At 51.5% G+C, this 25,564-nt stretch overlaps 1 protein-coding gene and 1 long non-coding RNA gene across 14 annotated transcripts in view; one reads left to right on the top strand and one right to left on the bottom strand.

Moving 5' to 3' along the window:
* Positions 1–25,564, bottom strand: part of LOC105498267 (Rho/Rac guanine nucleotide exchange factor 2) — a 70,234-nt gene that overhangs the window by 4,854 nt on the left and 39,816 nt on the right. For 8 of the 13 annotated variants that reach the window (XM_071083775.1, XM_071083771.1, XM_071083796.1 and 5 more), the window contains 18 exons: positions 18,262–18,406; positions 15,916–15,983; positions 15,511–15,574; positions 14,730–14,859; positions 14,402–14,511; positions 14,088–14,231; positions 12,713–12,963; positions 12,373–12,498; positions 11,886–12,003; positions 11,438–11,686; positions 7,788–7,864; positions 7,182–7,351; positions 3,449–3,516; positions 1,254–1,454; positions 741–860; positions 544–611; positions 366–401; positions 108–158 (listed from right to left, as the gene is read on the bottom strand). In XM_071083775.1, the coding sequence (XP_070939876.1) occupies positions 108–158; positions 366–401; positions 544–611; positions 741–860; positions 1,254–1,454; positions 3,449–3,516; positions 7,182–7,351; positions 7,788–7,864; positions 11,438–11,686; positions 11,886–12,003; positions 12,373–12,498; positions 12,713–12,963; positions 14,088–14,231; positions 14,402–14,511; positions 14,730–14,859; positions 15,511–15,574; positions 15,916–15,983; positions 18,262–18,406 (2,196 nt within the window). Of the gene's footprint in view, positions 1–107; positions 159–365; positions 402–543; positions 612–740; positions 861–1,253; positions 1,455–3,448; positions 3,517–7,181; positions 7,352–7,787; positions 7,865–11,437; positions 11,687–11,885; positions 12,004–12,372; positions 12,499–12,712; positions 12,964–14,087; positions 14,232–14,401; positions 14,512–14,729; positions 14,860–15,510; positions 15,575–15,915; positions 15,984–18,261; positions 18,407–18,637; positions 19,007–25,564 lie in introns of those variants that run through there. The other 5 variants (XM_071083765.1, XM_071083773.1, XM_071083790.1 and 2 more) reach the window with 2 other exon arrangements.
* On the top strand, positions 18,966–23,975 carry LOC139359797 (uncharacterized). Its single transcript, XR_011616235.1, has 3 exons — positions 18,966–19,077; positions 19,573–19,798; positions 23,840–23,975. It is a non-coding gene; the product is annotated as an uncharacterized lncRNA (long non-coding RNA).

Genomic DNA, 25,564 nt, shown 5'->3' with positions numbered 1-25,564 from the left:
GTTGGGAGGGTATTTAGAAAGGCCTGTTGGGATGACCATGCTCTACCTAAACAGGCATCTCTAGCCTGGCTCCTCCCCTTCCCCATTCGAGCCCTTGCCCTACTGACCTGTAGGCCATGTAGAAGTCCATAGAGATTGACCAATCGCTGCAACGCCTCCTGAGGACAGACGGGGTGGGAACAGGGCCCCAGCTTTAGGATGGGAGAACTGCCCAAAAGTTGAACAAGGGTAGGTGTGGGGACAGTAGGATCTGGAGACATACTTGGATGTAGACACTTTCCCCACCCCACTCCAAACTGGGTTCTAACTTCTCAGCCTAAGAACACCCTCCCTTTAGTCTCCTATACTATCAATTCCCTTCTCACCTCTTGGGGTGATCTCAGCTGATTTCCATTTCGATCCTGCAGAAATGGGCAAGAATGGGGAGTCAGCAGGCACACAAATCCTGGGTGCCTGCCCCTGACAGCTTTGTGTTGAGGATCCAGAGGCTGGCTGTCCCTCTCCCACCCTCTTGCCAAGTCCCAGAACCTCTTGAGGACCTACCCTCTGGCTGGAGTCTGAGTCGGCTCTGCACAGTTCAATGGAGCCATTGAAGGTTCTGGCCTCACCATCTGTTGAGAAGGAGAAAAGGATGGCTGAGCTCACTTCCCTGGGGCCCTGATACCACTCGATCCCTGGTACCACTCCACTTGCTTTGGCCCCTCCCACCTACTACCTTGGTCCCCTGCCCTGGCACTCACTGGCAGTGACCCCAGGACTCGTGTTACCACCGCTGTCTGGTTCCAAGGGCAGGGCTGGTTCTCGGGGTGTCAAGAGCAGTTCCACTCCTGGCCCCACCAGCAGGTCTTTCAGACCCTCCACTGTGGGGAAAGAGGAAGAGGTGAGAGCAGGAATGATACAGGACCCTGAGGGGAATGCCATTCACCCCTACATGTGGGGCACTCGGGCATCCAGGGGAATGCCCCCTGCACTGGCAGTGGGGTTTCACTCACACAACCACTGATGAAGTAAAGGGCAGTAAATGCCTATGAGGCAGCAGGAGTCCCTGCAGCATGGACGACATGGAGCAGCAGTAAGGACCACACCTCCTCCCCTGCCTTTCCCAGGAACTGGCCCAGAAGAGGCACTCAGGGCTGTTTATGGTTCATGGGGTTGGCATCCCACTTGTCTGTGTTTGTCCATGTCTAGTCACATGTCCATATTCTGTGACAGTGAGTGCTTGAGCCTAGACTCTTCCCTGGGAGCTCCCTCACCCTCACGGATGGCATCCTGCAGCAGCCGCTCGCCACGAGGGGACTCAAGGGACTCGGAGCGGAAAAGGCCCCTGGGCAGGGTGGGCAGGGCCATCCCACTGCCACCATCCTCTTCGGCCTGGAAATGGGTCATCTCAGCAAACAGCCCAACCTTCTCTCGCAGCAGCTCCACCAGTGCCCGGTCCTTCTGCTGCAACTCCACTGCAGATAAGGAACAAGTGAGCCTATGAGAGGGCCTAGGGGATATGCAGGAGCGCCAGTAGAGGACAGCCCTAGGGGAAACGGGGTAGTGCGGGGCAGTTTGGCAAGACTTAATTTTGTTATTTTGGCATTTATTAAAAAAGAAAAAGGTTTCTAGGAGCCAGGCGCGGTGGCTCATGCCTGTAATCCCAGCACTTTGGGAGGCCGAGGCAGGCAGATCACAAGGTCAGGAGATCGAGACCATCCTGGCTAACACGGTGAAATCCCGTCTCTACTAAAAATACAAAAAATTAGCTACTCAGGAGGCTGAGGCAGGAGAATGGCATGAACCCAGGAGGCAGAGCTTGCAGTGAGCTGAGATCTCACCACTGCACTCCAGCCTGGGCGACAGAGCGAGACTCCATCTCAAAAAAAAAAAAAAAAAAAAAAAAGATTGTGGCAGGGGTTGCAAGGGGTTGCAGGTTGTCCAACGGTGTTCATTCTTCCCATCTTCCTTTAATGAGAAAATGCATAGAAGTTTCATCTGGGCACACATGGCTGCTCAGTTAACAACCATGTTTTCCTGCCTGACTTGCACGTGACTATATTGCTACGTGACTACATTCTGGCCAATGGATATGAGCGTCTTCCAGATCTGCTCTTAAAATAAATGGGTATAGGCCAGGCATGGTGGGTGGAGCACTTGAGGCCAGGAGTTCGAGACCAGCCTGGCCAACATGGTGAAACCCTATCTCTACTAAAAATACAAAAATTAGCCAGGAGTGGTGGTGGGTGCCTGTAATCTCAGCTCCTTGGGAAGCTGAGGCAGGAGAATCGCTTGAACCTGGGAGGTAGAGGTTGCAGTGAGCTGAGATGGCGCCACTGCACTCCACCCTGGGTGACAGAGCGAGACCCTGTCTCCAAAAAAAAAAAAAGAAAAGAAAAGAAAAAGAAAAAAAGGGTGTAAACTCTGTTCCTTTACGCTTCCTTGCTAGGTGTGATACAGGTGTGACAGTGGGAGCTGGAGCAGCCACTTCAGACGTGACATAGAGATGAAAACTTCATGTTAAAGATGGCAGAGCTGCACCACTACTCTGCACTTCCCACTTTGAACTGTTACGTTGACAGCAATAATATTCTACCTTTTTGGGTTGTTTTTTTTTGTTACCTAGACTGGAGTGCAGTGGTGCAATTATAGTGCATTGCAGCCTTGAACTCCTGGGCTCAAACAATCCTCCCACCTCAGCCTCCCAAGTAGCCAGGACTATGGGGTCTTGCTATGTATGTTTTGTTGCTATGTATGTTTCTCGAACTCCTGACCTCAAGAGATCCTCCCTCTCCCAAATCCTGCTGGAATTAAAGGCATGAGCTACTGCACCAGCCAATCTACTTTTTTTTTTTTTTTTTTTTTGAGATGGAGTCTCGCTCTGTCGTCCAGGCTGGAGTGCAGTAGCTCAATCTCAGCTCACTGCAAGCTCCACCTCCTGGGTTCATGCCATTCTCCTGCCTCAGCCTCCTGAGGAGCTGGGACTACAGGCACCCACCACCATGCCTGGCTAATTTTTTTTTTTTTGTATTTTTTAGTAGAGACAGGGTGTCACTATGTTATCCAGGATGGTCTCAATCTCCTGACCTTGTGATCTGCCCACCTTGGCCTCCCAAAGTGCTGGGATTACAGGCATGAGCCACCGCGCCCGGCCAATCTACTTCCTTTTTTAAGGAAGAAGATTTTTGTTGGTCTTTTTGTACAGCAGTTTAATCATACCCTAACTAATATAAGGCCTCACAGTGAAAAAGTAAGTTACTCATCCAACCTTGGTCTTCCATATTATTTTTACACACATGGTAGTATACACTTTACATTGTTTTAAACCTTGCTTTTTTCACTTAGTATGTTTCAGCTGTGGATCTATACCAGCCCTCACAGAGCCATCTCATCTTTTTAACAGTTGCATAATATTCCATTGTGTGAATGTATTATAAATTACTAAGGAGCTCCTTGTGGGTGGACTTACTCTTAATTCGCCGCAGGTAAGCCTCATCCTCTGTCTCAATCAGGGGGAAGTCCTCCCTGGATGGGCATCTGGAGGGGTAACAGGTTGCATGCCATTGGGAGACAGAAGCTAGGTTATAGATCAGAATCAGCCTTCCCTCCTTCCCAAACATGCCTTATGCTTCCCTCTTCTAAGACTCCTCAGCCTCACACCCTAGCTTTAATTCAGTCTTGACCTTTTCCCTTTTCTTTCTTTTTTTTTTTTTTTTTGAGACGGAGTCTCGCTCTGTGGCCCAGGCTGGAGTGCAGTGGCTGGATCTCAGCTCACTGCAAGCTCCGCCTCCCGGGTTCCCGCCATTCTCCTGCCTCAGCCTCCCGAGTAGCTGGGACTACAGGCGCCCGCCACCTCGCAATGCTAGTTTTTTGTATTTTTTAGTAGAGACGGGGTTTCACCGTGTTAGCCAGGATGGTCTTGATCTCCTGACCTCGTGATCCGCCCGTCTCGGCCTCCCAAAGTGCTGGGATTACAGGCTTGAGCCACCGCGCCCGGCCTTTTTTTTTTTTTTTTGAGACAGAGTCTTGCTCTGTCGCCCAGGCTGGAGTGCAAGGGCGCTATCTCAGTTCACTACAACCTCTTCCTGGGTTCAAGTGATTCTCCTGCCTCAGCCTCCCGAGTAGCTGGGATTATAGGTGTGCACCACCATGCCTGGATAATTTTTGTATTTTTAGTAGAGATGGGGTTTTGTCATGTTGGCCAGGCTGGTCTCGAACTTCTGACCTCAGGTGATCCGCTGGCCTCGGCCTCCCAAAGTGCTGGGATTACAGGTGTGAGCCACCGAACCTGGCTGACCTCCCATTTCTTAGCACTGATTATCTGCGTTTACTGAGATGTATCTCCTCCCAAGGTCTCTTGGAAAGGCAGCACAGTGCAGAGGGTCAAGTACAGGCTTTGGCATCAAGCAAACAGGATTCAAATCCTGGCTCCACTGTTTACCAGGTGGTAACCTCTCTATTTCCTCATTTGAAAAATAAAGGTAATATCTTCCTCATAGGTTTTTCATTAGGATTAAATGAAATGTTAAAGTGCTTTGAACATTTAACAGAATCTCATTAAATCAATTACAATTAATATTATTAATTTCCACAATTACAATTTTTTTTTTTTTTGAGACAGTCTTGCTCTCTCGCCCAGGCGGGAGTGCAGTGATGCAATCTTGGCTCACTGCAACCTCTGCCTCCCAGGTTCAAGTGATTCTCCTCCCTCAGTTTCCCAAGCAGCTGGGACTACAGGCACACACCACCATGCCTGGCTAAGTTTTATATTTTTAGTAGAGACAGGGTTTCGCCATGTTGGCCAGGCTGGTCTCGAACTCCGGTAATCCATCTGTCTCAGCCTCCCAAAGTGCTGGGATTACAGGTGTGAGCCACAGCGCCTGGCCATAAGTACAAATATTAATACTATTCATAAAGAAGCCACTACAGATCTACTGTTAACAGGACAAGTTATTTTGAATTGCTTTCCTGGAATAGGCAATTTCATAATTTTTTTTTGGAGATGGAGTCTCACTCTGTTGCCCAGGCTGGAGTGCAGTGGCACAATCCTGACTCACTGCAACCGCCATCCCCAGGTTCAAGTGATTCTCCTGCCTCAGCTTCCCGAGTAACTGGGATTACAGGCTTATGCCACCACGCCCGGCTAATTTTTGTATTTTTAGTAGAGATGAGGTTTCACCATATTGGCCGGGCTGGTCTTGAACTCCTGACCTTAAGTGATCCACCCGCCTCAGCCTCTCAAAGTGCTGGGATTATAGGCATGAACCACTGTGCCCGGCCTGCAATTTCGTACTTTAATATGCATTTCTTTTTTTTTTTTTTTTTTTTTTTTTTTTTTTTTTTTTTTGAGACGGAGTCTTGCTCTGTCGCCCAGGCTGGAGTGCAGTGGCCGGATCTCAGCTCACGGCAAGCTCCGCCTCCCGGGTTCACACCATTCTCCCGCCTCAGCCTCCCGAGTAACTGGGACTACAGGCGCCCGCCACCTCGCCCGGCTAGTTTTTTGTATTTTTTAGTAGAGACGGGGTTTCACCGTGTTAGCCAGGATGGTCTCGATCTCCTGACCTCGTGATCCACCCGTCTCGGCCTCCCAAAGTGCTGGGATTACAGGCTTGAGCCACCGCGCCCGGCCTTTAATATGCATTTCTAAAAATCTTTTTCAAAATTCCACCGTGCAGAAGTTAAAAAAAAAAAAAAAAAGGTTTACAAATTATAAAGTTGAGGAGAACTGATTCCCTGAAAGCTAAAGAAAAATTATAAAAATCTTGGCTGGGCGTGGTGGCTCATGCCTGTAATCTCAGCTCTTTTGGAGGCTGAGGTGGGCAGATAATCTGAGGTCAAGAGTTTGAGACCAGCCTGGCCAACATGGTGAAACCCCATGTCTACAAAATACAAAAATTTGGCTGGGTGCAGTGGCTCACGCCTGTAATCCCAGGACTTTGGGAGGCCGAGGTGGGTCAATCACGAAGTCAAGAGATCAAGACCATCCTGGCCAACATGGTGAAACCCCATCTCTACTAAAAATACAAAAATTAGCTGGCATGGTGGCACAAGCCTGTAATCCCAGCTACTCGGGAGGCTGAGGCAGGAGAATCGCTTGAACCCAGGAGGCGGAGGTTGCAGTGAGCCGAGATCACGCCACTGCACTCTAGCCTGGCAACAGAGAGAGACTCTGTATTAAAAAAAAAAAAAAAAAAAAAAAAAAAAAAAATTTGCCTGGGGTGGTGGTGGTTGCCTATTGTCCCAGCTATTCAGGAGGCCGAGGCAGGAGAATCACTTGAATCCAGGAGGTGGAGGTTGCAGTGAGCTGAGATTGTGCTACTGCACTCCAGCCTCGCAATAGAGTGAGACTGTCTCAAAAAAATAAAAAAATTAAAAAAAGAAAGAAAAACCATAAAAATCTGAATTAGAATTAGGGCCGGGTGTGGTGGCTCACACCTGTAATCCTAGCACTTTGGGAGGCCACAGTGGGCAGATCACGAGGTCAGGAGTTCAAGACCAGCCTGACCAACATGGTGAAACCCTGTGTCTACTAAAAATACAAAAAAAAAAAAAAAAAAAAAATCTGAATTAGAATTATACTTTATTCTTTAGGCATAATCTTCCAGAATTCATTTTAAACATCTTACCTGTCCTTTATTTGATGTTTTTTTTCCCATTACAATTAGACACATAGTTGACTGCCTCAAATCTAATGTGTGTCCAATAGAAGCTAAAGATTTGCTGCTTTGAGACACCGATTTCCTTCTTGCTTCTATTGTGTTGAGTTTGCTTATGAGACTTGTTCCTCTCTAGCATCGATGCTTTCATTATCCTCTTTTTCATTCATTTTTAGAAAAATAAACGTAAAATGCAATACAATCCAAATAACAGCCCTCTGCCTACAGATGAAGATGTGAATGTAGCTGAAACTGTACTGTCGGCTGGCAGGTATGCCACCATGTGATAGCTCAGAGTATTCCTTTGCTTGTCAGCTCATGCTGTATTTGAAAGGGAGTTGAGGTTGGCAATGTATAAAATGTGACTTTATAGGACATAAGAACATAGGTAACCTTTCCAGTATTGGGCAATTTTGTCTCTCCCTCAACCTCTTCCCCCACATGTCTGAACACTGGATTCTGTTTCCAGGGAGTGCTATGGTTGGGATCTAATGCTGCAGGTACCCTGAGGTCATAGGCACATGCAGGCGGCAGGCAGACACTCACATGCGCACGCTCTGCTGAATGACCCGGATCCAGGTGCTCCGGTCATCCCGGGATGCTGTGTGCACCTCGTACATCTCAGGTGGGGCTGCGCTAATCAGAAACATCCCTTTCTCCTGGTTGGCGATGTCCCGTACGATTAGATTCTGCAGCGATACCACTGAGGGCTTGTCCTGCCAGTCAGGGGAGAGGAAGGATTAAGCCTGGGAATCCTGTCCCTTGGCATATTTAGGCCTTCAATCCTTCTGGACAAGGACTGAAAGAACTGAAGAGTCATCTTACAATACCAGTTAAGAGCCAGGCACTGGTGCCAGCCAGAAGGGACTTAGAAATGTGCGCAACCCTTGACAAATTATTTAACTGACTTGAAGCTTTACTTTCATCATCTATAAAATGAGGACGAAAATAATCTTTTCCCACAGGTGTAAAAGTGCCTGTGCACAGTAACAATACCTGTGAGCTACTCTTATTTTTTATTATTACAGTAATAGTAACAATTATAGCTGTTTGACTCTGGGGGATTCCAGAGCTCTCATGGGCTTGGGCAGGAAAGCAAGAAGAGCCTAAACACTTGTCTGTGCTGACAAAGGTGAAGAATGAATGTCTCACCAGGGTAGGAAAGATGTACTTCTGGTCCTTTTCCTGGAGAAACACCAGTACATCTGTCATCAGCAGCATTAGCACATCTGGCAGGGGATGAAGGTGGGAGAACAGTCAGCACTAGACAGTCTGAGCAGCTGTTTCCCTCTTTCCCAAGGACCAAGTTTATCCCATCAGGTTAGAGCTCCCAATTTCCCTCTTCCTGGCCTCTCTTCCCTCTGGCTGCTTCCACTTTTTCAGACCTCTCACCCCTCACCTATTTATTTATTTATTTATTTTTTGATACAGAGTTTCCCTCTTGTTGCCCAGGCTGGAGTGCAATGGCGTGATCTTGGCTCGCTGCAACCTCCGCCTCCTGGGTTCAAGCGATTCTCCTGCCTCAGCCTCCCAAGGAGCTGGGACTACTACAGGCATGCGCCACCACGCCCGGCTAATTTTGTATTTTTAGTAGAGACGGGGTTTCACCATGTTGGTCAGGCTGGTCTCAAACTCCTGACCTCAGGTTTATCCACCAGTTTTGGCCTCCCAAAGTGCTGGGATTACAGGTGTGAGCCACTGCACCCGGTCACACATTCTTACAGCTTAAAAACGGTGTGGGGGAGCGGGCAGGGCGGAGAAAGATTCATGTGCTATCAGACAAAACACCGTTGTGGGCTAGCGGGAACCACAGGGGCCACTCAGTATCTTTACGGAAAACCCTTTCTACCCAACTGACTCAGGTTTCTTTTTTTTTTTTTTTTTTTTTTTTGAGACGGAGTCTTGCTCTGTCACCCAGGCTGGAGTGCAGTGGCCGGATCTCAGCTCACTGCAAGCTCTGCCTCCCGGGTTTACGCCATTCTCCTGCCTCAGCCTCCCGAGTAGCTGGGACTACAGGCGCCCGCCACCGCGCCCGGCTAGTTTTTTGTATTTTTTAGTAGAGACGGGGTTTCACCGTGTTAGCCAGGATGGTCTCGATCTCCTGACCTCGTGATCCGCCCGTCTCGGCCTCCCAAAGTGCTGGGATTACAGGCTTGAGCCACCGCGCCCGGCCTTGACTCAGGTTTCTTAACCTAGGGCCTACAGACCCCCTGGGACACTGTAAACCTTCTGAAGGTGTGTAAATAGTTTTACATATCAACATAACTCGTGTGTATTTTTTTGGGTGACACAGTCCAAGATTTTTGTGAGATTCATAAGGATTCCCAGAGCAAGAGGGACCATACTTTTATTTTTTATTTATTTTTAATTTAATTTAATTTTTTTTTTTTTTGGAGTCTCGCTCTGTCACCCAGGCTGGAGTGCAGCGGCACCATCTTGGCTCACTGCAACTTCCGCCTCCCAGGTAAAAGCGATTCTCCTGCCTCAGCCTCCTGACCAGCTGCGATTAAGGAGTGTGCCATAACACCTGACTAATTTTTTTTTTTTTTTTTTTTTGAGACAGAGTCTTGCTCTGTCACCCAGGCTGGAGTGCAGTGGCCAGATCTCAGCTCACTGCAAGCTCCGCCTCCCGGGTTCATGCCATTCTCCTGCCTCAGCCTCCCGAGTAGCTGGGACTACAGGCGCCCGCCACCGCGCCTGGCTAGTTTTTTGTATTTTTTAGTAGAGACGGGGTTTCACCGTGTTAGCCAGGATGGTCTCGATCTCCTGACCTCGTGATCCACCCGTCTCGGCCTCCCAAAGTGCTGGGATTACAGGCTTGAGCCACCGCGCCCGGCCAACACCTGACTAATTTTTTGCATTTTTGTAGAGACAGAGTTTCACTACGTTGGCCAGGCTGGTCTCAAACTCCTGACCTCAAGTAATCTGCCTGCCTTGGCCTGCCAAAGTGCTGGGATTACAGGCATGAGCCACTGTGCTTGGCCTATTTTTTATTTTTTGGGACCAAGTCTCGCTCTGTCGCCCAGGCTGGAGGGCAATGGCATGATCTCTGCTCACTGCGACCTCTACGTCCTGAGTTCAAGTGATTCTCATCCTCAGCCTCCCAAGTAGCTGTGACTACAGGTGAGCACTGTCACGTCCAGCTAATTTTTGTATTTTTAGTAGAGACAGGGTTTCACCATCTTGGCCAGGCTAATCTCGAATTCCGGACCTCAAGTGATCTGCCCGCCTCAGCCCCCCAAAGTGCTGGAATTACAGGTATGAGCCACCGTGCCCAGCCTGGACCACACTTTTTAGCCTTTAAATTCCATTTCTAATATCTAACTAGTGGAAGACCTTTATGGCTATCTGACCTAAATTCTCCTTGTCCTGACATATTCCCACTTCTAATTTTGAACTTGGTAGGGAGGGAGAAAGTTTCCTTCCTCTCGTAGAGGACTGAAAGACCATCCCTCACCCATCCGTCTCCTTCAACCCCAGCAGACCCCTGCTTCAATTTCCTTCTCTGCTGCACACTCCAAGCTCTCAGATCCTATGGGATCAGCACTCCAAGACTGAGGGAGGAAACAAAAATCAATTCCAAAAAACTTGAATGTCACAATCAAGAAAACACACAGGGCCAGGCATAGTGGCTCGCATTTACAATCCCAGCACTTTGGGAGGCTGAGGCAGGACAATCACTTGAGGCCAGGAGTTTGAGCAAGACTAGCCTGGGCAACATAGCAAGATCTTGTCTCTACAAAAAATTTTAAAATGTGCTGGGTGTGGTGGTGCAGGTCTGTAGTCCCAGTTACTCAGGAGTCTAAGTAAGGCAGAAGAATCACTTGAGCCCAGGAATTTTGAGTTACAGTGAGCTATGACTGCACCACTGCATCCCAGCCTGAGCAACAAAGCGAGACCCTGTTTCTAAAAAAAAAAAAAAAAAAAAGAGAGAGAGAAAACATACACTCCCCCTTTGCCCTTGGGGATTTTACTAAACTGTGGGCACACAGAAGGGGAGGGCTTTTGCTAAATGCTTCAGAAATAACGCTCTCCAGCCTTGCTATTTTTAATCCCCTATGGTTTATATTCTTAGCTGCTGCGTGGGAGGGATGGGAAGGAGAGAAAGGGATAAAGGAAAGAGGCTGGTGAAGACTGACAATATCCAAACCCAGGGAGCAGGGATTTCATGACATAGGTCCAGAGGCTCAGGCAGGCTCTGGCCTCAGGAGCCTCAGGTATTACAGTTTCCTATTGTCCCTCACATCTCATCCCCAAAGCCAAGGCCTGCTATTCTCTTGCTTTGATTTAGGTGAGAAAGACTTTACCAGTGCAGACAAATTCTGGAAAGAGAACCTGGGAAAGTGTGCCTTGGCCCCTGATCTGCCCCCTCTGCCCCGCTATCTCTTCTCCTCCCTGCCTGTCCTTCACCGGCTCAGTCCCCTCCTCTGGGCCTCCTCTGGCTGCACTCCCCAAAGCTCCTGCTTACTCCCATCCCTGGTAGCTGGGATTCCAGGCGGGGGTAACAACTGGTCCTGTCCTCCAGTCTGAGAGCTTCTTTGTCTTCCTCAGTAAAACTAGTAGCTCTCTGGGCATGCAAGGACCAAAGAGATGATAAAATACTGATAGGGAAGGCCCTGTATGGTTCACAAAGTTAACTACAGAATTCAGGCTTTTGCTGCCACAGAGACCCCATTTTTCTCTCCCACTGAGTCTCACTGTCTTATGGGCTGCATAAAAAGAGGTTGATTCTAAGGCCTGAAGGCATCTCCCACTCTCCATCTGACTTTGAACTCCTGTCTAGTCTGCCAAGCAGGTCTGACCTTTGAAGCGCCCCGTTGCTGTCTTCCAGAGCAGGCAGCCATCGTGGATGAGTTTGCGCCGCAGAAGTTCCTCTCGGCCAAAGGGGCCCTTGCCAGGCACTGGGGTTTGGGCCCGAGGGTCCATGCGGTTGTAGATCTCCTGCAGACGGGCCCCTTTCTCCAGCTCATAAATATCCTGGTCCACATTGGACAGCAGCTCCTTCACTAGCCCCAGTGCTGTGGTCAGGTCCTGGCGTTCCTCCTCGATCCCTGGCACCGGGGGTTGGCATGGGGGACGGCTCAACCAGCTTCACTCACACCCCCGTTTCGTTCCCATCGTGTCTTGATTCCACTTTAGGGGCTGCCCAGGGTTTCACACCTGACCCCACCCTTCCTGTGGTCATCCCGAGCCTTTCCTCACCCCAGGTGGCTGTCTCCCAGCGGCCCTCTCCTGGGCCTGCCTACTCACCGTGGGAATGCTGCAGGATGCGGCTGATGAGTACTGGGTACTTGGTGATGCGCTGAGTCACCAGCAGGATGCACTCCTGTACCCCGTGCCGCTTGAGCACGGCAGAGCGGGTCACTTTCTACAAGGGAGGAGGCAGGGCTCAGGGCCAGAGGGGAGGGCAATGGAAAGGCCTGGTGCCTGAGCTCTGGTGCTGGCCCTACTGTGGCCATTTACCTCGCACTGGCCTAAGTGACACATCTGGAAAATGGGGATAACAACGCCACTGGTTTGTTGTGAGGACCAACTGAAGGAGCGAAAAGTACTTGGGAAACTACCACAGCGTGCTCTAGCATTCTGAGGGGTTCCTGCTGACAGGATCCACATGTGGATGGTCCGCATGGGTGGCGAATGCCTGACCTCCATGTGGGTGCAGCTCACAGGCACTATCTCCGTGAGTCGGGGGTGTGGGTTTGGGTCACGAGTATGGGATCTGGAGAGGTCTGCTCACCCGGATGAATTGCTGGAAGCGTTTATCTCGGGCATACAGCTCTTTATAGAGCTTTAAGGCCTTGGTGTGGCGGCTGCAGAACTCCGAGTAGGTCTTACGCATCTGCTCCGCGCTAGGACCTGAGAACTAGAAGTTGGTGGAGCAAGGCTAGGTCAGCATTCCCCCAAAGCCACACTTTACCCACTGGACACACCTCTGGCCTCCTGCCAAATACATTGGCTTCCTATTTCTCCAGCTCTCCCTGGCTCCCCTCCAACCCCTAGAGTTTAGACCCAAGAAATGCCCAACCCAGTCACACCTCCTTCCACGAATGTCACCCAGGAGTCCTGCCTTTTCCCACCTGGCTGATAAGCAGATCACCCAAGCGCTGAATGACAAAGTTCCGGGTACTGCCAGGGCACAGGGCCTGGCGTCGGCGTTCTAATAGCTGGCTAAGGAAGCGTGTGTGGATGTCACTGAGCTCGTCCACGCAGGGGAACAGGCCCTGGACCACTCCCGGCTCCAACTGTAGCTCTTCCAGCATCCCCGTGCGGAAGAGGCGGGTCATGATCTTCAGTGTCCTCACGTGGTGCAGCTCTGTCTGGATTAGCTCTGTGGGGGACAATGGGACATTTGGCCTCTACCCTGACTTGGCTAAAACTGGTAGGGCCCTAGGATAAGGACCTCACAGTTCACGTGAGGTTTTCAAGGTACCTTCCAGGTTAATATTCTGCATTATTATGATCTAAGATCATTTTCTAATCATTTTTATCTTTTAAAAAATTTATTATTATTTTTTTTTCCCCCAGAAATGAGGTCTTGCTCTGGTGCTCAGGCTGGAGTGTAGTGGCACAATGAGAACTCACTGCAGCCTCGAACTCCTGGGCTCAAGTAATCCTCCTGTCTCAGCCTTCCAAGTAGCTGGGACTATAGGCACATGCCACCACACCTGACTAGTTCTTAAAAATATTTTTGAGAGACAGAGGTCTTGCTTTATGGCCCAGGTTGGTCTCAAAATCCTGGCGTCAAGTGATCCTCCCACCTCGGCCTCCCAAATCGCTGAGATTATAGGCATGAGCCACCACGCCCAGTTCCATTTTTTATCTTTACACCTTATCATCTCAAGCTGTGAGCTATTTTAGGGTAAGAACCATATGTCTTCTACATGTCAAGGCTTCCCACAGTCTCCAGCACGGTGTTAAGCATGGAATAAGCACAGAGTAAAGACTGAAGATTGAGATAAAGAAGGGATAAAGAGAGGGCGTTGGAGACCAACAGCATCAAGAAGTGGGGACCTAGTGGGCAACCTGTGGGATACCAGGCAGGGTCTTGTAGGCCAAGAGGATATTGGGGAAAGGGTTTTGAGAGGTAGGTGCTGGTAGAAAGAAGGACACAGCCAAGTGCGGTGGCTCACGTCTGTAATCCCAGCACTTTGGGAGGCTGAGGCGGGCGGATCATCTGAAGTCAGGAGTTTGAGACCAGCAGGGCTAACATGATGAAACCCCTGTCTCTACTAAAAATGCAAACATTAGCCGGCATGGTGGCAGGCACCTGTAATGAGAATCGCTTGAACCTGGGAGGTGGAGGTTGCAGTGAGCCGAGATCATGCCACTGCACTTCAGCCTGGTTGAGAGAGTGAGACTCTATCTCAAAAAAACAAAAAAGAAAAAAAACCCAAGAAGGACGTAAACAGGACCTGGTGAAGGAAGAGGAAGACTAGGGTGGTCTTGGCTCACCATAGATGACATCCTGCTGCTTCATCACCTCCTTTTTATGCTGCTGCAGGAAGCTGCTGTCCACAGCAAGGCTCCAGGAGTCAGCTGCAAAGTCCTTCTCATCCATCTCAAAGTCACTCATCAGCTCATTGTAGATTACCTCTGCTGGACATTTGCAGGGCAAGCAACTCAGAGGTCTTGAGTTCCCTTTCCTGGGTCCCTGGCCCTTCTCTAGATCCCTTCCCTCCTTGCCCTTCCAGGCTACTCCTACCAGCCCCTCATCCCCAGCCCCTCTTCATCTTCCTCAGGGCTCCCCTGGGCCCAGGCCTGCTCACCTTCGTCAATGAGGGATTCCACTGATAGGGTTCGGTTCCGCATGTTGAGGGAGTCTGTGGACTGTGAGAGGATCCGGCGCAGCCCCAGGGGAGACTCATCATTGAAATGTCTGAAGAAAGTGGAGGCTGTCTGCATCACCCCCAGATGGGCAAGAGACCCCTTCCCAGGTAGGGAACAAAAGCCAGGATCCAAGAGGCAGCCCCCCTAAGTTCTCCTTATTTGTCTAGCTACAGTTCTGAACTCAGGAATGGAAAGGGACCTCTCGGCACGCCCTTGGTCTCCACTGCCACACTGTCTCGCTGCCCCTTTCCCCAAACAGAGGCTCACCCAGCAATGTTGGTGGTGGAAACACTCTTGGCTAAAGACAAGGAGGAGCGGCCACGGCGGGAGCCTAGGAGGGACTGCCGGAAGCTGTCGGAGGGGTAGATGGCCGAGCTTGGCCGCTCCCGGATGGTTGCTGTGAGGGAGAGATGCCCAGCAGGCAAACATCAGACTCTGGTGCTTTCCAGGATTGAGGCCTCCCAGGCTCCTCAATGAGGAATGAGGCATCCTCTCACTCCACCTCAGCCCCCTCTAGTCAAGAAAGATGATAATGAGAATGCCACCTTACATTTGTGTAACACGCTAATGTTCACAAAGAGCTTTTTCTTACTTATCTCCTCCCTGACATAAGCCTATGAACAAACAGGAGCTCAGAAAGGCAAAAAGACTTGTCCAGGGTGACTTGGGTAATGGTTAGGTAGGGACTGAGGCTCTGCTCTTTATACCTAAGGACCATACTCTTTCTGTCACATCAAAGCTGTCTGAATTGACACTTGACAGCTGCTACCAACACTCCCAAAATGCAGTGTAAATAACTGATAAAAATACAGGCTGTGGCCAGGCTCAGGCGACCACCCATCCCCAGCCCTCATGCCCATTTGGACTCTCCCTCCTGTCCCTAAGTCCAAGAGTCTGAACCATCCCCTAGGCCCCCACTATCTGCTTCCAATTGAGAAGAGGAAGGCGCTGTGCCTGGGAACAACCTTAGTGGGGCAGCAGAGTCCATAGGTTGAGCAGCCTGGGGTCCAGGGTCTTAGGGGACCTCCTCCACTCCCCAACTACTCACTCTTACTTCGCAGAGAGACGGACTGCAAGGCAGTGTTGTTCTTCAGCAGGGCTGCTTTCTGTTGCTGTGAGACAGAGAGCACGAGAGAGATACCAAGAATGGCTATCACCCAAGGATCACCCAAAGAGGCATGGGGCAGGAGCTAGGTGGCCGGCCCCCTTAGGAGAAAGCTGGCACTGTAGTTAAGGGGATCAGGGTGGTTGAGCCCAGTGCTGCGGGGACATGTCTGCAGCAACAGGCCCGGCCTACTTGGGGCCCGAGGCCTGGGGTTGAGGGTCTGGGCTGCCCCTTGGTGAGGAGGTGGGGTGGTGAGAAACACAGGGTAGGGAATGAATGGAAAAGGCATGAGGGTACCACACACTCACTACCCTCTCCCCCAGCCCTCTGCCCTCCCTGCCGTCTCACCTTCTGCTTGACCTTGGTACAGTTGGCGAGGGTGTCTTTACAGCGGTTGTGGATAGTCACATTGCAGGCTGGGAGGGTGGGGTAGAGAGGGTGAAGGGAGGGCCGGGTGGTACAGGAGGGGACACACCCACATGCAGACACCCATCTCCTCCTGGCCACACAGTCCTCAGGGACTCTCCCCCCTACCCCGACTTCTGGGCCATTACCACACCCCAGTCCCTCTCCTCCCACCTCCCTCTTCCTTCAAGCAGGAAATGAAGTGAGGGGGTATAGGTGCTGAATGAAATTAAACAATCAAGTGGGATGGGCAATCCTGACCCCAAGGTGGCCTGAAGGGTGGACCAGAGGGGAGCAGGGGTCACTGGCTGCCAGAGATGAGCTCAAGAAGCACGAAGGTGGTTGCGAATGGCAGATGGAAGAGAGGACTCCCACAGAACAGAAGATGGCACAGAGGCAGCCGGGATGGGGGCTAGGGGCAGAGGGGAAATTTACATTCCCTGAGCTTTTATAATAGCAAATGTTCCACATTTACTTAATCCTAACCACCCATGGAGGGAGATTCAGTTATCCTCATTTCACGTATGAGGAACCTGTCCTGGAGTGGCTGAACCATCCGTCAGAGGTCACATGGCCAGTGGGAGAGCTGGGGTTTACACTGCGGTGGCCTGAATCCAAAGGCTGTGCTCCCTCACTTGTACCGCATGCCCTGCACTCTGGCTGGGCCTCAACAGCTCCAAGCCTGGTGGCTCCAGTGGTAAAGAAGGGACAGGCGCCTCCCCACCAAGCCTGGCCTTCTCCCTTCCAGGCCCAGGGAGTCCTGTTCCCCCAACTCAGGCAAATCCACAGCTCCCACACTCCATCTGCTTCTCCGCCATCCTCCACCCCACCTTGCCATGGGGTAGGAGAGAAGAAGAAAGGAGGATTCGCTGAGCCTAGGCACTGCGACCCTGGGCCGTGCCCTTCCCAGACATGCCCTCAGCTCCTGGCCCTCTCCAGCTTCCCCTTCCCCATCCAACAACACCGGAAACTCTGCTAACTTTTTCAGACAATACCCAGCACCACGCTCACTTCCACAAATACAAGGCAAACTGGGTGGAGCAGAGGGGGCAGACAGAAGTGGGGGTTGCAGCTGCCCCCACCCCCCTGAAGCTCCCTTCTCCTCCCCCCAACACTCAGCTCTCTGGATCGAACCTCCGCTTTCCACCTGCTCTCAAAATAGTGCTGCCCACCTCCCCTGTTCCCCTGGCAACAAGCTTCCGGATTGGGAATTTTGTCAGGTCTCTACAGGGATCTAGATTGGGGTTCCCTCCTCATCCTCACAACTCTAAATTGAACAGTGCAGAAAGTAGGGAGCCTTCATGGGTTGTTTTCTTTTCTTTTCTTTTCTTGTCTTGTCTTTTCTTTTTTTTTTTTTTTGAGTGGTAGCAAGGTTTATTGTGAAGAGCAAAATGACAAAGCTTCCACAGCTTGGAAGGGGACCCGAGCAGGCTGCCCATCACTGGTTCTTTCTGGGGGTTCCTTCCCCAAGTTCCATAGGGATTTACAGGCTAGAGCTTTTGTCCACTATTCAGTAGCATGTCACAATACCTTCAATCCTGCTCTAATCAGAGGCATCTCTGCCATAACTTCAGGAGGAACTGAGGGAGAGGGGGCAGCAGGAGCCCTCTGTATACTGGGGAAGGAAAGAATTCCTGGCTTATACTCCCTAAAGACAGGGCCACACTCAGATGTGGATGAAGGGCAGGAATTCTAACCCCTGCCCCCCAATGCACACAGCCCTGCTACATTCCCTCTTTCTCACTAGAAATTTGAGATGAAGGCTCCTAATCCCATCTTCTGCTTGAAACAGCAGAGATTTCTATTGACCATAGTCAATAGAAAGAAAGGGGCAAGGGGACTGTGAAGTCCTGAATGCCCAGCTCTGCCCGCAAGATGGGCAGAGCCAGCTGCAAGGCTGGCAGCTTTCCACCCAGTTCCTCTATCACCCCCACCCCACCCCCTCCACACATACAACATTCCTGCTCCTTTTCCAATCAGTTCCCCTAACCCTTAGCAGCTGTTCGGGGAGCAAGGGGGTGCCTGGTGGATGACAGCTGCAAGAGGAGCCAGCTCAGCCTCCCCTCCCCCACATTCCCAGATAGTCCGGTTTATGCCATATTCCAACAGCCACCACCCCTCAGTGTGAGGACAGGGAGCAAGGGATCAAGCATCTGGCCCTGGCATTTGTGCCCAGCCGGAGATCAGAGAGAAGAGTGACCCTCATAGATCCAGGCAGAAAAAACAGATGAAAAGATCAGGGTCAGTGGGCACTGAGTCTGGGTGACTCTCAGGGTCCAAACAACTTACTTGGGCAGATGAGGGCTTCCTTGGCTGTGATGCTCTTGTTACAGGCATAGCACATGGTCATGCCTGAAACTGAGATGGTGGTGAAGAGGTGCCCATTGGTATAGCGGGCATCCTTGGCTTCCTTCATCTTCTCCTTTTCCCGGGTCTGTGGAAGGGATGAGAGGGAGAGGAAGTGAGGCTGGAAAATGCCGGGGTGCCTGAAGTCCAGAGAGACAGGCTGGGGGGAGGCAAGGAAGAAATGCCAGCCTGAGGATGCTGGAAAGACACCAGTTCCTAAAGCAGAGCCTGCAACTGAGTGTCAGAGGCAGCTGTCCAGGAATGACCAGGCCAGGCTCTGGGGCAGCCAGCCCGGATGGGTTCTGGGTCCCTGACCTACCTGGCCCCTGCGGCTGGGCTGCCTCCTGTTGCCACTCATCTCCCTGGCTCTAGGTCTCTGCGTCCTCACTCCACCTTCCCAGCCCTAGCTCTGCTCGCCCCCGAGCTGCTGTACTCTCCTCTCTGTGCTAGGGGGAAGATGCGCAGAGAGGAGGGGAGAGCAGGCGAAGCGGAGGGTGCCAGCTCACCAGCGCTTTCCAATCTATGGGAGTTAGCTCCTCTTATAACCATGACAACCAGTGTTGGAGCCGCTGTCTCTGTGGCAGTCACAGTGGGGGGGCAGGAGATCCCCTTATTAGATTGGCTGAAGGGGGCAGAATGCCTCCCCTGCCACCCTCAACCCAGGGATCAGGATCCCAGACCTCTAACTCTTTTCACCAACCTTCAGCCTCAACACACAGGGCCTGTCTGGGAGGCAGCATGTCCCCTACTAACCTTAAGGTGAGGGCAGCTGCCTTTGGGTCACTCTTCCACTCTGGAATCTTTAAGTAAGTAAGCTCAGCCAGCCATCTCGGTTGCTTCCAGCGGAAAATCTCTCCTGCAGTCTAACTTTTATCCCTCTCATACTACTCTCCAGAGTTAAAACCTAGGAGAGTTTCCTCAATTGCTCCTCACCCAACTGGTCTCTCCCATCCTAGGAAGTCCTTTCTGACATCTACCCTTCATCCTTCAGTGTTGGTCTCCGCAGAGATGGTGCACACCTTCCTCAGAGCCTCTGAGCCAGCGTTTCCCAACTCTGCTGTCTCCCATTTCCCCCAGTGCCCCTGCCTCTGCAAGTCAAGTCACTCTCCCTGACCTCCTATCTGTCCCTCTTTAAGCCCCTGCGATTCCCAAAAAGCCTAAGAAGGTGAGAAGAGGGGGATATCACTCTTCCCACTATTCTAGGACCTTCCTCAGTTATGACCTCCGATCTCTGGATTTTCCCTCCCCTCTTAGAGCAGGACTAGAAGCTGAGAAGACCACTCCCTCCAAGGTTTCTCAGGCTCTCAGAAATCAAAGAGCAGGATCCAGATGGCTGAGGGATCCAGATCTGCCAGATCCGGAAGCCCCAAGTCAGAGGACCTGGGCTGGGGACAGAGGATTACAGCTCAGCGGGAAGCACTCAGCCCGGACTCTAGGAGACCAGTACTGACTCAGCCGAGGCCACGCTAGCAGCTGAGAGGTGGAGGAGGGGAAGAGATGCACGGCCCTGGTGCTTGGGGCAGAAAAGGGTAGAAAGGGGAAGTGCGGAGGGGCTGAGTCAACAGTGCAGGGACAGAGGGCATGGGGCTACAGTGCCTAGGGTCTCAGAGCTTCCTGGTGGCCCAAGATCCTTCTCTTTCCTGCTTCTCCTCTCAAGCTCCAGGTTTGCCTGATGATGTCCAGAGCCCAGAGGTCTTGGGGTCAATCCCTTCTCCCCTTATGCATCCTCCTCATCCCCAATCATCTATTGTTCGCATCCTCCTCCTGTCTCATGGTCTCTCCATGTCCTCTCTTCTCCTCCCAGGGTCTCCCTCCTGGGCTCCTCCCGCTCTGCCTTCCCTTTCTCAGCCTTGCTTCTCCGCCACTGTTCTCCTCTCCCGCCCACAGCCTCTCTTCCCCTCCTCCTCACGCAGGCCAACTGCTCCTCTACCTAGGCTTATTCAGGAAGTTGAGCTGCCTCTAGCCTCGAACTCAAACCTCTAAACTGTTCTGGCCTCCTTTTTTCTATTCTGATACGTACCTGCCTGGACCACTAGAAAATGCTCCCTTTGGTCTAACCTCCACCTATCTTGTGCCAAATTAAGCTCTTTAGAAGTTCGAATTCAGGTTGGGTGTGGTGGCTCACACCTGTAATCCCATAATCCCAGCACTTTGGGAGGCCGAAGCAGGTGGATCACCCGAGGTCAGGAGTTTGAGACCAGCCTGGCCAACATGGTGAAACCCTGTTTCTACTAAAAATACAAAAAATTAGCTGGGCGTGGTGGCGGGCACCCGTAATCCCAGCTACTTGGGAGGCTGAGGCAGGAGAATCGCTTGAACCGGGGAGGTTGGAAGCTGCAGTGGGTTGAGATTGGGCCACTGCACTCCAGCCTGGGCCACAGAGTGAGACTCTGTCTCAAAAAAAAAAAAAGAAGTTCAAATTCACCTTTGAATAATAACCTCACAGGACCTCAAATACCAAGTCCAAATATCTCTTCCCACTGCCATACATTTTCCCTTTTCTCCTCCTCTCCTGCCCTCCCATCCTTCTATACAACAAAAACCAAAAGTTTGAGCACATATCACATTTGAATTAAAGGCAAGAGGCCGGCGAGGTGGCTCACACCTGTAATCCCAGCACTTTGTGGGGCTGAGATGGGAGGATCACTTGAGGCCAGGAGTTTGAGAACAGCCTGAGCAACACAGCGAGACCCATCTCTATAAAAAATAAAAATAAAAACGTAAGTAAAAGCAAGCAAGCTGAAAACAGTATGAAAAAAACAACATGACTGGACCAAGGTCACTCCAGAATGGGCAGTGCTGCAGCTCTGCCCCAGTGCCGCTACAAGTACCCTCTTCCACACCTTACCTCTGCCCTTTGCCCTCCACCCTCCCCCTGTGGCATCCACAAACACTCATCTGTTCGACCAGCTCAGATGGAGTGGCAAATGGAGGGAGAGGACTGGGGGAGCCAGAGAACAGGGTCTCTAGTGGCCCTTCCCCTCTCTGGCATCAATGTTCCACAGACAGCCCTGGTACTCTGGGCCCTGCCTCCTCCATCTCCCAACACTCACCCTCTCTCGAAGTGACCCCTGCTCTAGGTGGGCCAGCAGCGGGCAACAGCCACAGCAGCAGCACATCCCAACACGGGCACTGCCCAGCAGCAAGCGGCCCTGGCACTGCCTAGTGCTATTGTCCCGGAGGTTGCCTGTGCCCGCCCCAGGGCTCGGGCTTCTGAGGATGGAAGGACACAGGGCCTGCTTACCAGTGGTGCCTGCTCTAGAGGTGGAGTGAGTGGGCTTGTTTGGTTCTTTGTCCTACTCTTTTCCAGGTATTCTTAAGATAATCACATTGGTCTCCCATTTACCCACGCTCAAGTAGGACAGCCCTTTACCTCCAAGACCCAATCCATTCACCAAGAAAAAGGGCCCATTGCTCCACAATCTGTAACACCCACTCCAATGCTCAGAGGCCCTTCCTGCTTGGTTCAGTCTTTTGCTCTCCAGCATCTAGAGACATTTTTTTTTTCTTTTTCTTTTTTTTTTTTTTTTGTTTTGAGACAGGGTCTCACTCTGTTGCTCGGACTGGAGTGCATTGGCATGATCATGGCTCACTGCAGCCTTGATCTCCCAGGCTCAAGTGATCCTTCCATCTCAGCCCTCCAAATAGCTGGGACCACAGGCATGCATCATAATGCTCAGCTAATTTAAAAAAAATTTTTTTTGTAGAGACAGGGTCTTGCTATGTTGCCCAGGCTGGTCTCGAACTCCTGGGATCAAGTGATCCTCCTGCCCCGGCCTCCCCAAAGTGCTGGAATTACAGGTGTGAATCACCACGCTCAGCCCTAGAGTCATTCTGTCTCTTTCTCACAAATCCCATGGGAAGTCCTTCTTGCTACACACCTTCATCCACACTACTGCTACATCAAGGATAAAGAAAGAACATGAGGCCGGGCGCGGTGGCTCAAGCCTGTAATCCCAGCACTTTGGGAGGCCGAGGCGGGCGGATCACAAGGTCAGGAGATCGAGACCACAGTGAAACCCCGTCTCTACTAAAAATACAAAAAATTAGCCGGTCGCGGTGGCGGGCGCCTGTAGTCCTAGCTACTCAGGAGGCTGAGGCAGGAGAATGGCGTGAACCCGGGAGGCGGAGCTTGCAGTGAGCCGAGATCGCGCCACTGCACTCCAGCCTGGGCAACAGCGTGAGACTCCGTCTCAAAAAAAAAAAAAAAAAAAAAAAAAAAAGAACATGACAGCCCTTACCACAATACCTGGTATACAATAGGCACCCAATACATGTCTCAAAATGAAAGAAAAGGAAGGAAGCAAAGAAGCAAGAAAGGATGTATAGAGACCAAGACATGGGGTCTCAGCAGCACGCTGGCTCCTACTCTGGGAATCCTCTTCCTTCCTTATCAGAGCTTTAAAACCTTCTGTCTCTTCTTGTTTCTCCTTTCTCCCTCCTCCTGAAGGGCTCTAAGCCATTCTCTCCTATTTCCTTTGAGTTTAGACCCTGAGGGTTTCCTCTGGAAGTCAGAAGACCAACCCCAAATTTCCTTCCACTGTCATCCCAGATCTCAGTCACTTTCGGGAAAGAAAGATGGGGCCGGGCTGGGTGCAGTGGCTCACGCCTGTAATCCTAACACTTTGGGAGGCCGAGGCAGGCAGATCACTTGAGGTCAAGGGTTTGAGACCAGCCTCAGTCAGGTCAAAACCCCATCTCTACGAAAACCCCATCTCTATGAAAAATACAAAAATTGGCCGGGTGTGGTGGTGAGTGCCTGTAATCCCAACAACTTAGGAGGCTGAGGCAGAATTGCTTGAACCCGGGAGGTAGAGGTTACGGCGAGCCAAGATCACGCAACTGCACTCCAGCCTGGGCAACAGAGTGAGACTCCGTCTCAAAAAAAAAAGAAAAAAAGAGGCCGGGCGCAGTGGCTCACGCCTGTAATCCCAGCCACTTTGGGAGGCTGAGGTGGGTGGATCACGAGGTCAGGAGATCGAGACCATCCTGGCCAACATGGTGAAACCCAGTCTCTACTAAAAATACAAAAAATTAGCCAGGCGTGGTGGCGGGCGCCTGTAGTCCCAGCTACTCAGGAGGCTGAGGCAGGAGAATGGCGTGAACCCAGAAGGCAGAGCTTGCAGTGAGCCGAGATGGCGCCACTGCACTCCAGCCTCTTCTCTCCACTTTGTCTCCCAGGCTAAGGGATGAGGAAACAGTGACGTACATGGAGGGGAAGGCAATGCCAAGGCTAGGACTTTGGCTTCCTGTGCTCCCAGCAGGCAGCAAGGCCAGGCAGATCTACCCAGGCGAGGTAGAGCTTCTCCAAGCAGGCCCTAAGCGCTCATCTTTTTCTTTTTGTAATAATAGATTTTTAAAACTTAGTAGTTTTGTAGAGATGAGGGCTCACTATGTTGCCCAGGCTTGTCTCAAACTCCTGAGCTCATGCGATCCGGCTGCCTTGGTCTTCCAAAATGCTAGGATTACGGGTGCGAGTCACCGTGCCCAGCTCTCTCATCTGCCTTTGCTTCTCTCTCAGGTATGTCCAAATCAAGACTTCTGGGAGAGTCACAGAGTACTCAGAATCACCTCTCCTCCAGCTGCACCTGGCAGCAGCCCCTTCCCCAAGGTGGTTACACCTCTGTCCACACCCTCTGTAATAGCGACCAGAGAGCCCGTGGAGTGTTCTACTGGGATTCGAGTCACCTGTGGCTCAGCCTCTGGACAGCAGAGGTGCCGTTGGCTATGAAGGGCACTAAGTCCTGGAGGAGGAGCTATAGGGCTGGGAAATGAAGAGGTGAGGGATTGCTGGCAGTGGGACTGAGAAGAGGGCTTGGGGTGGTCTCAGCCAGGCCCTGCTCCTTTATGAGCTTCCCGGGACAAGATGAAGACAGGAGGCTGAGGGGAAGGCAGCCAAATGGAAACACTAATGCCAAAGCCAGAAACAACACAGAAAGACATCACTGCACACACAAAGGCACTTAATAAATGCCTGCTTAGTGAATGAAGATGAGACACTGGCAATGGGCGTGGGTACGGGTGAAACAGAAGAGGGGTGCTAAGGGCCACAGGGAATAAATCAGGTTAGGGACCCTGAGACCCAAGCATCCTGGACCCCAGCCTGCCCCCTACCCGGCCACACCTGTCAGGCCAGGAGAGAGAGACAAGCAGAAAGAGAGAGAGGGGGGTAGCAATGCAAACAGACAGGCATTTGTGCAAGTGAACAATAGCTGTGCCAGGACTCCCTGCCCTCCTGGCACAGGGCAGGCCGGCTGGGTTGGGAGGGGGGCAGCTGCTGCCTGCAACCCCACCCCCACCCTCTCCCAAGGAGACATAAACAAACCCGGAAGGGTCCAGCCAGCTCCTCTCAGCCTTTTCTCTTACCAGTTTCAGAAATCCTGACCAATCCGCTCACTCAGCTCCTAGACGATACTTCCAACCAGAAACTGAAGCTAAGGATGAAGCTACTTTCTCATGGCCAGAGAGCACGAACCCCTACTTTGCTGACCACTGTTCAAAACAGTGGCCCAGAGCATCTGGGCACAGACTTAGGAGGGCAGGCAGGCAGACAAACACACTGACACACCAGCACACCAGTAAGATGCACACAGGGGATGCACACATTCACATCTGTCCCCTCCTTGATTCCAAGGTGAAATTCCACAGCCAGAGTGGCTGAGATCAGACCCCACTGTAACTCCTCTGGTCGGCCTCAGCAGGTCCTTCTCTAGGCCCTGTCTAACCTCCTGCAAGTCACTCAGTGACTTCCCTAAGCTTTAGACTCCCTTCCCCCATCCTCACTTCTCCCCTCCCCCTCAACTCTCTCCCTAACCTCCATGACCCCTAGAATTTTTGTCTATGTCCCCAGAAGCCTCAACCACCAGGAGGACCCCCTATTCTTCCACTCTCCTCCAACACCGTCAGCCCTCTTAGCTCCCTCCTGGGCTCCCCCAACCCTCCTCTCCGCTGCACTCCTAGTCCTGCACACAAAGCCGGCCACCTCTCCATTCCTCAGAACAAAGAAATAGTCGCTCTGCACACTCCCCACTCCACCTGCCCACCACAGAGATTCCAAGGGGGACCCCCAGCCTCCACAGCCATCCCTAGACCTCTGGTCCCTGCTTGGCAGAAAAGGACCCTTTGTTCTAAGGGATATGATGGTTGGGGTTTGGGAAAGGAGAAAGAGAAGAACAGGGGGCTAAAGAGAGAAAGGGGGACCTGTGAGGTCTGGGGCTTGTGGAGGTAGGAAGTAGAGTAGAGAGAA

The sequence above is a fragment of the Macaca nemestrina genome, chromosome 1, assembly GCF_043159975.1.
Source record: "Macaca nemestrina isolate mMacNem1 chromosome 1, mMacNem.hap1, whole genome shotgun sequence".
Taxonomy (NCBI): Eukaryota; Metazoa; Chordata; class Mammalia; order Primates; family Cercopithecidae; genus Macaca; species Macaca nemestrina.
Note: the sequence above shows the minus strand (reverse complement) of the source record. Positions and strands in the feature narration are given on the sequence as shown.